The sequence below is a fragment of the Dysidea avara genome, chromosome 13, assembly GCF_963678975.1.
Source record: "Dysidea avara chromosome 13, odDysAvar1.4, whole genome shotgun sequence".
Lineage (NCBI taxonomy): Eukaryota > Metazoa > Porifera > Demospongiae > Dictyoceratida > Dysideidae > Dysidea > Dysidea avara.
The window spans coordinates 18777950-18793196 of NC_089284.1; the positions used below are offsets into that span (position 1 = coordinate 18777950).

The 15247-nt window shown below is 38.0% G+C and overlaps 2 protein-coding genes across 2 annotated transcripts in view; one reads left to right on the plus strand and one right to left on the minus strand.

Moving 5' to 3' along the window:
- LOC136242074 (mannose-P-dolichol utilization defect 1 protein-like) overlaps positions 1-13681 on the minus strand; it is a 31323-nt gene extending 17642 nt beyond the window's left edge. The window contains exons 1-4 of the mRNA XM_066033455.1: positions 13499-13681; positions 13364-13446; positions 10582-10654; positions 10467-10533 (exon numbers count right to left, since the gene is read on the minus strand). Coding sequence (XP_065889527.1) covers positions 10467-10533; positions 10582-10654; positions 13364-13446; positions 13499-13650 — 375 coding nt within the window. The 5' untranslated portion in view covers positions 13651-13681. The remainder of the gene's footprint in view (positions 1-10466; positions 10534-10581; positions 10655-13363; positions 13447-13498) is intronic.
- On the plus strand, positions 13631-15201 carry LOC136242075 (neurocalcin homolog). The gene is made up of 2 exons (XM_066033456.1): positions 13631-13758; positions 14480-15201. The coding sequence occupies exon 2, from the start codon at positions 14490-14492 to the stop codon at positions 15084-15086; it is 597 nt and encodes a 198-aa protein (XP_065889528.1). The 5' UTR covers positions 13631-13758; positions 14480-14489; the 3' UTR covers positions 15087-15201.
- The last annotated feature ends 46 nt before the right edge of the window (positions 15202-15247 follow it).

Here is a 15247-nt window from a genome sequence, read left to right on the forward strand (position 1 = left end):
AAAAAGACTGGATTGAATTTATAAAAAAATTCCCCTAAGATTAACTGGTTTGAAATTATGTCTATATTCTAGTGATGCACCGATACCACTTTTTCACTACCGATCCAATACCAATACATTTGAGGCCAGAAATGGCTGATACCGATCCGATACCAATACTTTTCCCCACAGGCATTTCTCACAAGAAACAGCTAGTGATTTAGCTTACTAAACTCATTTGCTAATCCCATCAACTGCAGTTTGCTGGTTTTGTGGCTATCAATTACGTGAAGATAATAGTTTATGGCTTCTTGTTTTGTGGTTTACTTCAGCTTCTACTGTACTAATAATGCTAGTAGTTGGCTTATTTTAAGGAATTCATGGCTTATATCAGCTTTTGCTCAATTCCGTTCAATGCACTATATGTACACCGCCGCCATCTTGATAAGCACTATAAAATAAATAAATGACGTCATTTAAAGTATTGGTTGGTATCGGACATTTATAGCTTTACCGATACAAGTCCGATACCGCCAAAATAGGGCCAATACCGATACTAGTATCGGTATCAGTGCATCACTACTATATTCATTCCACATCTAATGCTCCCAGATGGGTCCTTTTTGAAATGTCATCCCTCATCAAATTTTTACTTCTCAATGATGCAGCTATCCAATCATTCCTGTTAATATTTTGCTTTTTACTGTAATACAATAATGGCAATAACTCCATACTGGAGTTAGACTCTCTCTCTCTTTTACTGATAACGGAAATATTGTTAATTCACGTTCCAGACTATCTTACATTTTATATGTTGAAAGCTTCCTTTGAAACTCACTTCCATACCAAATTTAGATGCTACGTACCTACATAATAGTCTTTCAAATAATTGTATTCATATTCTTCATTTCACGACATGAGGAACTTCACTCAAACTTTATCCAATCCACTGTTGCTGCTTTAAATTCAAATCTGTTGCATGATGATTTTATGAATAAAACAAAAGTTTGATCATACACCATGCCATAGCATGTAGAAGAAAGTTCTATTCACCTATGAGCCACTAACCAGTGATGTATAGTATAAACAGTGTGTTCTGCTTACAGTACACATTATGTTTATGTATGTAGGATGTGATCCTTCATCATCTGCAGCAAAGAAGCAGAAGACTGATCGATGGCTGTCAACTGAAACTTCAGAGTAAGATTTTTCGCCCAAGTGAAAGATATTAAGGATCATTACAATACATGTATAAACAAGGAAGATCATCCTCACCTGTAAAGTGTAAAATTTAATTCCTATACTTCAGCCCATATCAGAGACAATTATAATTTTTTTAAAACCCCAGTGAAAATGTCAGGCGAACTAAAGCTTTACCTGACATTGATACACTGCTGTTGATCTGACATTTTGTCAGGCAGGTTCCATTGTGGTCGGCCATGCATGATATTTGCCGGACAAATGGCCTCAGTAATAATTGACTCTGGCCCATATACTTTTACTGTATATGGAGTTTCGGGCTTTCTTGCTCTTCAAAATTACCCGTAAAACAGCTTTAGTTATATGCAGCGTTGCAACATTGATTAAGCATAACGAAGCCCAAAAATGACTCCCATATATCTCCAACAAGTTTCTATTGAATTTTTAAAATTTCCTATTTAACTGAAATTTTCCCTAACTGACTAACTAATTAACTAACTGTTTCCTTCAGCCAAGCATAACCTGACAATCCATAACGTCTTTTCAACCCAAGATGTGTTTTTTTGCCAACTGCAGTATGTACAATACACGTATCACAGATTTACCTCTGTCCTCTTTTGTGTCCCAGTACATTTCAATGACTATGCAAGGTGTGGTTTCATGGTAGTGCAGTACAGCTTCTCTGTGGTTGCTGTGGTTTGGTAGCTATTATGCTTATCACCTCTATTCTCTGTAGTGATTGAGAGACACTTCTCATACTGTTCTTCATTCATATAACAGTGTACTGGGCAGAACATAGCTGGACGCAACAGCTACTGTAATTGATTGTTTAGGCATATGTTCAGGCATGTGTCAAAATAGTATAAACCTTATATGGAAGAATCAAAGCAAAAACTGTACTATAGCAGCCATACAGACCACAATAGTATCTATATTAGATAGTTATAGTACATTTTGATAGACCACAGTTTTATATGAGGTAATTATAGAACTGCACATAACACACTAGCCAAGTCAGTCTAGCCTGTCCTGCACTGGCTGACCAGTCAACCCAAAAAAGTAACCTTGAACCACTGATAATGGTTGCTTGTAGTTAGCAGCAGTGAACATTCCTACTACGTTTTGTTCACAAAAACAGACTAGACCTAGGAATATCATGATGAACACAAGCTTATTAAGCACAAAACTTTTCGCCATTAAGAAGACAGACTAGACTCACCCAAGTAAGAATATTGCAGGTGAAACACAGGTTAAATGCCTATTCTACTGAAGATAAGACTATTTCGTGAGTTCTAATTGTTTCATGTATCTTGTAAATACCTCAAGTTAATGGTTCTCTATAACAGTTACAGCACTGCCTAGACTCATACAAGCTATATGTCAAACATAGGATTCAGAGTGGTCTTGAGATGAAATATTGCACTTGGCTTCACCTCATGCTACATACATTTGTCTCGATTACTCATATTTGATATAAAGTACTTGTGGCAATGCTTTAAATGTATTCTACATGCACACACGCACGCATGCACGCGCACACACAACAATTTCAGCAACCTGTGAGTATGTATGCCTACAACTGGTTAGTAGTGTATGGATTTCATAATTGCCTAGCTGTATATAAATTGATTCCAAGCAATCAAATTTGGTTGATATGTTCTATATGATTTTGACATGTAGGCAATTAAAAGAACTGGATTCAGATGTAAAATGCCAGACTATCAAAGATAAAGCAGCCAGGAAGAATGAATGCACAGCAAGTATGGCTGTCTATAAAATGAGTGAATGGCATATGATTAAGCAAATTTCCAAAGCCTTAACTGCACAGTAACAACATTAACAATTATGGAGCTGTATCAGTAAGTGAGGGATGCTTCATTGCGAGTGGACTGGAATGCAGTGCCAGTCCTGTACAACAATTTACAAATCCTAAAATACAGTACCAGCAAATGTATACTATTTTCTTTGCTCTTCATGCATGCCATGCTAACTGCACTGCTGTCTGAGCCCTTGCAAAGATAGTAATGCATTGTCTTTCCTGGAAGGTATAAATATTACTTGTCAGTTTGTCATGTAATGTGTCATATTACTAGCTACAGCAAAAGCGATGTTATTTTTATGGCTCATTGCAAAATTACCCCTAACTCTGGTATTAATTCCAAGGGGTGACACACTGGCACTCACTGTAGGTAGAACTGTGACTGGTCAAAGTCTAAGTCAAAGGTCAAGGCCACCAAAATCATGCCAAGTCAATGGAAAAGGGTAAAAATTTCCAACCTACAATCAAAAAGTACTGAAATATCATCGCTAAGTCACCGTCAAAGATTGAAAAGGCTCTTAGTCACAGGTCAAAGCAAAATTTCGGCTTGTCAAGACTTTGACCACGGTCTCAGATCTACCTACAGTGCCTACCTCCGCAAAACCCCATTGAATTCTCATCAATTGTGCCAATCAATGAATGCATGTGTACCAAAATCTTGAACGGTGCTTTCAGATAAAGGTGGACCAATACCAGTGGCATCGATATTGGTAATACAAAGGTACAGATACTACCAGTATAGTCTCGCATGCCCAAACCACTTTTTTCTGTGTATTGGGAGGGAAAAAATGGGTCTGGTGTTATACTCATCACTTTCATTAAACCATCCCTAGCTAAGTTTCCACTAGTGAATAACTTAGTTGGGCTAACAAAGTAATGGAAACAAAGCCTTTGTTACTCTTTTCCAAGTATTGCTACAATTGCTCCATGTGTATTCTAATATATTAGAGTATGTGAATCCTTTGTAATTAAATGACAGTGCAGTTGTTCTTCAAAGAAATAAGTTTATGACTACTTGGTTTGCTTTTTCATGGAAAGGTTTGGTTGCAAGGCTGTAACAAACACTGTAGAATTATTGACCACCCACTCAATTAATTACCTGATCAATAAGCTTACAAGAAAACTACCTTAAATCAAGCAATTAGTAATCCACTATGATGTTTATCATGTTTAGTTCTTTAATTATACAATGAATATTTTGACTCTTGATTGAACTGAGATCATCACTTCTCAATCAAACCACACAATTACTGTGATATTTTAATAGCTAGCTATGTATCACAATAGTTAAATTTCTATAATAAACTTGTCTAGGCTTCAATGCTTAGTATTGGTATCGAAATCACTATCAGCAGATAATTTCAGTACAAATACTCAATCTATCGGAAGTATCGGTAAAAAGTGGTATTGGTCCATCTCTACTTTCAGATACCTATCGCTCTGTGTATAATCTGTACATATATTTGTTGTAATAACATAGAGAATTGGTTCCGACAAACATAAGCTTTAGTAACTGAATTATCATACCATAATTGAAGTGCAATGTGTATTTTGGATATGTGTATATCAATTGCAGGGATACTTGCAGCAATTTGGCCATGTATGTGGTATCATCTGTGCTGTGTCAGAGCTGTTTCAATCAGAATCCCTCACACAAGTTGATGGAATTTTACATGAATTGTTAAACCAAAACATAGTCAAGATGGATAGTCTTAGTAAGTATTATAACACTATTATTGGCAGACACATTGGGCAAGCGTCCTGATTATCAAAGTGTCCTTATTAGCAATTTCAGGAGTATAATTAATACAAATGGTATCAAAGTGCCCTTATTAGGGAGGTGTCCTGATTACAGGGACATTGTGTACATCTCAGTAATCCACTTTATATGGTCCATGTTGTATTGCAAGGTTTCGCTGCAGCAGTGCAGTTGTATTATTATTATGCATCTGTCTAGAACAGGACACTTCAACATCTACACCAACATGGTTTTCAATAGTCCACCACTTTTTGAAAGCTGTCCCTCAAACACCCAACAGCTCTATATGTAGTAACTGTGTATTATGGCATCGTACATTAAGTATGTTGTTCTATGTTATACAGAGTATATTTGCTATGATGATGGGTGTCATTTGCGAAAGTTTGTGCAAAGTCCCAAAAGAAGAAAACTGACATCAACTTCAGAAAAAATGGCATCCTTGTCTATATATGTAGATAAATTGCACATTAAAGGACACACGGATCCTTGGTGTTTGGCTAATTGTGATCCCAGAGAAGTTGATGATTTAGAGGGGGTATGTTACCCCTTGATAACATTCAAAATCATAGTTGTTTTTATATTGCTGCTATTTGCATATTACGCATACTCTTTATACACAACTTTTGGTTAAACTTCTCTGCATACATTGCCACCATACAAGGGATACTACTGATTAACACGCACTGCTAACAACAGCTTTGTTGGTACATAATGTGTATGTAAAACATGTTTATACATACACTCTAAGCTGAGTATACGCACAGCCTTCCTTTAGTCTTAAAACATTTTGCTTAGGGCTGACACTTAAGTTTCTGAAGTTCAATCTGGGAAAGCCAGAAATACAATAATGACTGTATGCCATGTATAAAATATAGCACAGTGTATGTACAGTAAATTGGGGCTAAGTAATGATTCAATCCACTTGTCATCTTGTGAAATTTGATCCATATTCTGTACTTATGTACTGTAGATTTTGCTATTATTTCTTTCTGCATGTGTGTCACACCGGTATATGCTTGTTATTTATAGTACATGAGCACATGCATTTGAACAGCTTCTTTACTAAAAATCTTTTATGCATTAGTTGTGTAATCAAATAATGTTGACCTGAAATTACTTTAAAATGGCCAATAGATAATTATTGCATTAATACTAGAATGCAGTTGTAATTTTAACATAATAGTAGAAATTAAATAGCACTGATTGATTACTACCAAATGTGTACTTCTTTAGGTTGATACAGAAACATGTGAACAGACGTTCTCATGGTTATCAAAGTATGCCAGGATCACTAGAAGGATGAATCAAGATCATTTTCTATTCTACATCTTATACATATGCGATCTCCATAATCAAAGATTACACTTAAACAGTAGTATTGACCAGTAGCATGTATGCACTTTTATGTACATACAACTTCTTAATTAGTTCTTCTTCAGTTAATACAACAGTGGATGTACCATAAATTTTCTATTGAAACAACTCAAGTGATGTGTCAGAAGAAGACAAATTTTGGATTTTAATTGTGTCAGTGATAGTTTACATGAATACTTAAAAATAGTCTGTTAGGTGAATTACAGCCTGGTAACCATTGCAATGGATATTCCTCAGATAAAAAAAATTTACTTAATGGTCCTTTTATCTGAGGAATGATCGAAGTACTATCACGACCCTTAAACTCACTGTCATAATTCACTTATCAGACTATCCTGATGGATTGTCCATGCACGGAGACAGTTTAATGGTATATGGATAATCCCTGAATTTGGTAGAACATGCAAATGTGTGTGTGGCTAATCCAAGGTTTTTCTTTGGTAACAATCTATGTGTCATACTGGAGTTGGTTTGATAAGTGAGAGAAGCTAAGCAGTGTGTAAGTAATGTGGTAAGCCAGAACTCTACCAATATTCACTGATTTTTGTCTGAAAATTTATTTATTATTAGTGGTCTCAATCAACCGATTTGCAGTCAACTTTGTTTGATTGTGTACTTACAAAATGCAATCAAATAAATACCATGACCAGTCCGACAAGTTATTTAACAGTTAGCCTGAGTAAATGGATAATGCACAGATAACCATCACCAGTTCAAAAACTTATTTAACAAATAGCCTCATGGGTAATACATGGGTAATCCTAGGACCATGATCAGTCCGACAGCACATTTAACAAGTAGCCTCAGTACATGGATAATGCATGGATAATCCTGGGACCATGACTAGTCTGGCAGATCATCTAGTCTCAGTTCATGGATAATACATGGATAATCCTGGGACCATGACCAGTCCAACAGCTCATTTAACAAATAGCCTCAGTTCATGGATAATACATGAATAATCCTGGGACCACGACTAGTCTGACAGATCATCTAGCCTCAGTTCATGAATAATACATGGATAATCCTGAGACCATGACCAGTCCAACAGCTCATTTAACAAATAGCCTCAGTACATGGATAATACATGGATAATCCTGGGACCATGACCAGTCCGACAGCTCATTTAACAAATAGCCTCAGTACATGGATAATACATGGATAATCCTGAGACCATGACCAGTCCAACAGCTCATTTAACAAATAGCCTCAGTACATGGATAATACATGGATAATCCTGGGACCACGACTAGTCTGACAGATCATCTAGCCTCATTTCATGGATAATACATGGATAATCCTGGGACCATGACCAGTCCGACAGCTCATTTAACAAATAGCCTCAGTACATGGATAATACATGGATAATCCTGAGACCATGACCAGTCCAACAGCTCATTTAACAAATAGCCTCAGTTCATGGATAATACATGGATAATCCTGAGACCATGACTAGTCTGACAGATCATCTAGCCTCATTTCATGGATAATACATGGATAATCCTGAGACCATGACTAGTCTGACAGATCATCTAGCCTCATTTCATGGATAATACATGGATAATCCTGGGACCATGACCAGTCCGACAGTTCATTTAACAAACAGCCTCAGTTCATGGATAATACATGGATAATCCTGAGACCATATGACCAGTGTGACAGTTCATTTAACAAATAGCCTCAGTTCATGGATAATACGTGGATAATCCTGGGACCATGACCAGTCCGACAGTCCATTTAACAAACAGCCTCAGTTCATGGATAATACATGGATAATCCTGGGACCATGACCAGTCCAACAGCTCATTTAACAAATAGCCTCAGTTCATGGATAATACATGGATAATCCTGGGACCACGACTAGTCTGACAGATCATCTAGCCTCAGTTCATGAATAATACATGGATAATCCTGAGACCATGACCAGTCCAACAGCTCATTTAACAAATAGCCTCAGTTCATGGATAATACGTGGATAATCCTGGGACCATGACTAGTCTGACAGATCATCTAGCCTCAGTTCATGGATAATACATGGATAATCCTGAGACCATGACCAGTCCAACAGCTCATTTAACAAATAGCCTCAGTACATGGATAATACATGTATAGTCTTGGGACCATGACTAGTCTGACAGATCATCTAGTCTCAGTTCATGGATAATACATGGATAATCCTGGGACCATGACCAGTCCGACAGCTCATTTAACAAATAGCCTCAGTACATGGATAATACATGTATAGTCTTGGGACCATGACTAGTCTGACAGATCATCTAGCCTCAGTTCATGGATAATACATGGATAATCCTGGGACCATGACCAGTCCAACAGCTCATTTAACAAATAGCCTCAGTACATGGATAATACATGTATAGTCTTGGGACCATGACTAGTCTGACAGATCATCTAGTCTCAGTTCATGGATAATACATGGATAATCCTGGGACCATGACTAGCCTGACAGATCATCTAGTCTCAGTTCATGGATAATACATGGATAATCCTGGGACCATGACCAGTCCGACAGTTCATTTAACAAACAGCCTCAGTTCATGGATAATACATGGATAATCCTGAGACAATATGACCAGTGTGACAGATCATTTAACAAATAGCCTCAGTACATGGATAATGCATGTATAGTCCTGGGACCACGACTAGTCTGGCAGATCATCTAGCCTCAGTTCATGGATAATACATGGATAATCCTGGGACCATGACCAGTCCAACAGCTCATTTAACAAATAGCCTCAGTTCATGGATAATACATGGATAATCCTGGGACCATGACCAGTCCAACAGCTCATTTAACAAATAGCCTCAGTTCATGGATAATACATGGATAATCCTGGGACCATGATTAGTCTGACAGATCATCTAACCTCAGTACATGGACAATACATGGATAATCCTGGGACCACAACCAGTCCAATACAAATAGCCTCAGTACATGGAAAGTTCGTGGATAATCCTGAGACCTTAAGACCAGTCTGACAGCTCATTTAACAAATAGCCTCAGTACATGGATAATACGTGGATAGTCCTGAAACAGTTTTTCAAAATATTTACCGTACATGGATACCACGTTGATAATCCTTGGATCATGTCAACATCCATAAATAATCCTGACGATTTTCGAATGGTGTAGGCAAAGCTGGACATTAGTGCCTGGTTCAGCACAACTTCCACTTGCCATTGTGCACAAATGAACAGAAGCTCTATATAGAATGCTTAAATAACCTAAATCAGCAGAATTAATGCTGAATAACAATGTTTTATGGTAGCATTTGCAGGCATCACCATCTTCAAAGAAAAGTGTTAAGTGGTTATAGTGTACAATACCCTTTTATGTAGGATTGCTTGAGAAACCTTTTAGTTCTTGTCCTAAAAGTTTTAAAGGTTTTGGTTTAGTTCTAGTTTTTGAACCAAAACTTGATGAATTTTAGTTTAGTTTTAGTTGTAGAACTAAAATAGACCACAATTTTAGTTTAGTTCTAGTGCACTAGAACTAGAATTAAATTGCTGTACTAAAACTAGATTTAGTTCTAGTTCCTTAGAACTAAAACAACACTACTAAACTGCACATTTTCAGATCACGTGATGTATTGTATCAAAATATTGAATTCTGAAAAATATATCGATACTTTTCGATATCAGCAAAAAATCAAACGATACGATATATATCACCCAACACTAACAAATAGTAACTTTCCTGGTATTAGCTATACATGTTAAACCTTACAAGGGAGCTGCATTCTAAGATGCCGTCTAGCTACTATCATTGTATTTGAGTACACATAATAGGTGCGTGTACTGTGTAGAACTGCTGTACAGGCTGTATTGAATAGGAGGGCAACTGGAAACCGTCGCCCATTAACAATTGTACACTAAAAAACATTAAAATTGAGACACAGTGGATCCTCAGTTTTTGTTTTTGTTTTGTTCTTCAGACAGGCTGGCAATTGTAGCAGAAACTTTTTGTGATTGAGAGCACTGGCTAAGGAAAAAAACCAAAACAAGTGTGATTCAGCTAAACTGCTTCCAGTAAACTATCAAGGTACAAACCTTCAGTAATGTAACTGAGTTATAACGTGACATCCAACCTTATGTACATGCAAGTAAAAAGTGAGTTTCAAGATACCTTAGTAAAGAATCAACAAATAATATGCATTACAAAATAATGCAAAAAATGATTTCAAAAAGTACTTATTCTGTTTACCTGCAGAAAGAAATGATGGACAAAAGCCAGTCCCAAGCCAGTTTTATAGACAAATACAAAAAGAAATGATATAAACACAACACACACTACTACACAAAGCAACAAAGGCTTACCATTAATAGTTGGAATACAATAGGAGGGACAATATTTAAAGGTATAGCAACACATACAGTGGTCAGACTGATCTCATGTTAAGGGTCAATCATATCACATGTGTCAAGAGGATACAATATTAATGTGGTTATTATGGTAATGTCAGAAACTCGTCCATATTGGATTGCCAGATAAACCAGAGTAATCTCTATAGCAAAAGTAAGTGTCAAGAACTAGTAACTATGACATAATCATACAGTATGGTAGCCTGTATAGTAGAGACCACAAAGGTTTGGGCGTGGCACATGAAAAAACATCAACCAAAAACCAGCCTCACTTTTCCCTGATGATGGTGAGGCAGTATTGGTTATGCCCAAACAGGCCTTCAGGTTGACCCAAAACGTTTTCAACAAATTGCCATGGAATTTAAACTACGGGCTTGATTTTTTCACTATTTGACGTCACTTCAGCCAGACATGTGCCTTTTAGCATACCACAGCACGTACAATGCATTCTTCATGGACTTACCAGTGTCCTCCTTTGTGTCCCATTCATTTGCGAAAGGTGTCGATTGGGCAGTAGCACATGATGGCTTCTCTTTGCAATGGAAATCGTCCGTATTTTTCATAGTGGCTACTTTGATTGCAGAGGTGATTTTCAAACAGTTCTTGATTTGTAATGCTGTGTAACAAGTTGAACATAGCTGACAACGAAGCGTAATGGATATTTCACTTTTTAGATGATAATTGATAGCTGGGGCACGTGGTGCCATTTCAAATACAGTATGCGTGGGTTCACCAGTCATAATAATTTTATTTTACAAAAAAGGTTAACAAACAAGTACAAAAATTTTCAGAATTTTTCAACCAGAGTAGGACCATAGCACATCGATAAAAAGTACTGAAACAAGCTGGAGTAGTGCACGATACTAAATCACAGTAAAACAATAAGAAGTGTTGTATATATCCCTACTGTGCTCAAGATACCATGAAGAGCACAGTAGGGATATAACACTTCTTATTGTTTTACTGTGATTTAATATCGTTCACTACTTTTCCCAGCCCTACCCACCCCTACTCTGCAATCAAATTAGCCACTATGAAAAATACGGATGAGCTCTGTTACGAAGGGAAGCCATCACATGCTACCGCCAAATCGACACCTTTCGATGTCAGCAAAGATGAATGGGACACAAAGGAGGACACTGGTAAGTCCATGAAGAATGTATTGTACATACTGTGGTATGCCAAAAGGCACCTCTTGGGCCAAAACGACACCAAACAGTGAAAAAATCAAGCCCATAGCCTTAGCCGTTATCGAGTTATGCTTGTCTGAAGGCATGTCAGTCAGTAGAAAATTTTTTTTCCATAGCAACGTAACTTGTTGAAAGTGTTTCGGGTCAATCTGAAAGCTTGTTTGGGCGTTTTACCTGGTTTGAATCCACATGTTGGCATTTTTTCAGGGGTTACTATTCAGTGGACTGGACTACTGGACTGGAACACTGGACTGACATATTTTTGGTTTTTGCACATTCTATGGTTGGATTTACGGAGTCTTGCTAGTAAGCACCCTTAGGGCACCTGCAGCCCACTTCTAAATGCTGAAGACGAACAGTGGAATATGCGAAAACTGTCTCTTAATAATTTCGCTACTGTTTATTATGCCACTATACAACACTTATTCCTTACCCTGGTGTGTAGTTGAATGTGACAGCAATAGTTAACCAGCAATCAACTAGCCAGTAGACAATAACTTTCAAGATATCCTTATAGCAAGCTTGAGGAGCAAGCTAGTCTCGCCAGCATGGCCAGACCTCTAGACTTGCCTCTAGTTCAGTGCAGGGGCTTACTAATTAGAGATTTTTCAGTATGAGCACTTATAATCTTTAATAGATAAGCCCCTGCACTGAGACAGAAGTCTGGCAGCGAGACTAGCTTGCTTGCTCCTCAAGCTTGCTCTAAGGATATAACTCGAAGGATACCATCTACTGGCTAGTTGATTGCTGATTAACTATTGCTGTCACAATCAATTCCCTGCACTACCTGCAGCATTACTACACACCAGGGTAAGAAATAAGTGTTGTATAGTGGCATAATGAACAGTAGCGAAATTATTGAGATAAGAGACAGTTATCTCATATTCCGTTGTTCGTCTTCAGCATTTAGAAGTGGGCTGCAGGTGCCCTAAGGGTGCTTACTAGCAAGACTCCGTAAATCCAACCATAGAATGTGCAAAAACCAAAAATATGTCAGTCCAGTAGTCCAGTCTAGTGTTCCAGTCCACTGAATAGTAACCCCCCCTTTTTTCTCTCCTTCTAAACAGTACCTTTTGTGCATACTTTTTAAAACTAGAACCTACAACGAAATTAAATGCCCGTCATCTGGCAACTCGAGCATTATTGTAGCAAATCAATACGCATTTTTGTTTGTTCTTTATAGGGCAATGAAGGCACTGGTGTAGGGAAGGATACTGAAAAATTGAGCTACACTCCTGTCAAAAACCACATTGTGGTGATTTGCGCACCTCCCTTAACCCCAAGTGATTATGATCAACCTGGTCCAATCCCAGTCTAGGCCATAGCCTTTTTTTTTCACTTTTGGGACCCTTTTGTTTGATCTGTTTCATGGTTTTTCAGCGCTGGCACATAGACTGCCTTACATCATAGGGACTCTTATAGCACTATTGCCAGGGCAAGCGAATTGCCAACATATTTGTCCATCTGCAGTAAAAGCTTCTTTCACACTTAATCTGTATGACACTTTGTTCAGATTTACCTCATTACTGCTGTACAAAATAAGCAACTTGCATGATTGATACTTACAGGATCATACATTACCTTAAAAGTCTAAATGGAGACAGTCCTGCACGTGCGGCAGGTACCAATATGCTAGTAGCAAATAATAAAAAGATCTCTCACCTTGAAGTGTTAGAAATATGTTTTCTGCGTAGGCGTGCACTGGATAACCGAAGCTGTATCCATAGCCTAGTCCGGTCATGTAGCTACAACGAATACAGTTAACATTGTTGCTACTAGCTATTAAACTAAACACACCACGTCAGATCCACAAGATTCGCCCAGATGCTAATTCCTTCGCTACTTTTAGCTCTGTACAATTTGATGATCTGAGGTAGCCTCATAACGCTCCCCAACACAACCACGGTCACGTTCAATACGAAACTGACGTGATACAACACCGATTCCATATTTATTCTAAATAAAGCGCGCTATTGTATCGTGTGCGTCCGTGATATTATAGTATACTTGACCAGTTGAGTTCCAGCGGTACGTGTTTCCTCTGCCTACGTTACCACGTAAGTGTTCTTGTGTGAGTGTACGCGTTCAGTGTGTAACTATCATATGGAACCGTCCTAATCATTTTGGACCGTCGTAGTCGTTTGTAACTGGAATATCAGGACCACAATTCTTGGGTGTGTACTGAATGGCAGGAAGGAAGGGTACATGTCCCCCTTGCTTTATTTATTTATTATTCCAGTATATATTCGCTGGAGATATAATACAGGCTTATCCTGTAGACCAGGAAATGGACAGATCACCGCGTTAGCACCAGTAGTATTGATTGCATTCTGTTTGACACTCCCCGCTGTTAACGTCCTTATTTAGTAGTATGGTAAACCTTACCGCTAGGTATATTAATGCGTTATTAGGACAGGCAGTCTCTACTGCCACAATTTACAGCGATCAAATTAAACTCCCCCAACTTGTTACAGCTGTTGCTACGAGGTAAATATTTTAAATGATTTGCAGTTACCCAACAAATTCCTTGTTGAGCATTTAGTAGCTACTGGTGTATAGTGTTAAACAAGTGCTGGTCACTTTTGTACTGCTTGTTGAAACACTTGTAACTTATGGCAGATCAAGAAGACCATATATTACAGCTTAGAAGGCTAACATTTAGCAACATATAATCAAATGATAAAGATTTCTTCACAATGATCAAACTTCTTGATCCTGTTTGCAAATGTTTCAACTGGCAGTGAGTATATCTTTATGCTTACCTTCTTATGGTTGCAGAGGTGAAGTGATGGGGAAGCAACAGAGCAAGTTGAAACCTGAAGTGTTACAAGATCTAGCATCACAGACAGAATTCACGGAGGAAGAATTGCAGCAGTGGTATAAAGGTTTCATTAGGGATTGCCCTAGTGGACATTTTGATATGGACCAATTCAAACAGCTGTATTCTTGCTTCTTTCCACAAGGAGATGCTACCAAGTTTGCGGAGCACGTGTTCCGTACATTTGACTCAAACAAAGATGGATACATTGATTTTAGGGAGTTCATAACCGCCTTATCGGTGACATCTCGGGGTGCTCTTGAGAAGAAGCTCCACTGGGCATTCAGCATGTATGACCTGGATGGCAATGGTTATATCACAAAGGATGAAATGTTAGAGATTGTCTCAGCCATTTACAAAATGGTTGGTCAGAGCATGAACATACCGGAAGATGGGAGTACACCAGAGAAACGTACCGAGCAAATATTCCGACAGATGGACAAGAACAAAGATGGCAAATTATCTCTTGAGGAGTTTATTGAAGGGGCCAGAAGTGACGAGGCTATTGTTAAATTATTGCAGTGCGATTTAGAAATGGGTGCCTCTGAGCCTGGCCAAACTGCTTAACTGTTTCTTTTTCTATTCATTTGCACACCACCTGCACACATAATTCTTGTGTGCTATAGCTATATATATATATAGCACTTACCCAGTATAATGTTTTTTATCTATTGTAACTGAACAGACAGCACGTGGGCATGCGCACGAGACTAAGGCGCGTGACTATA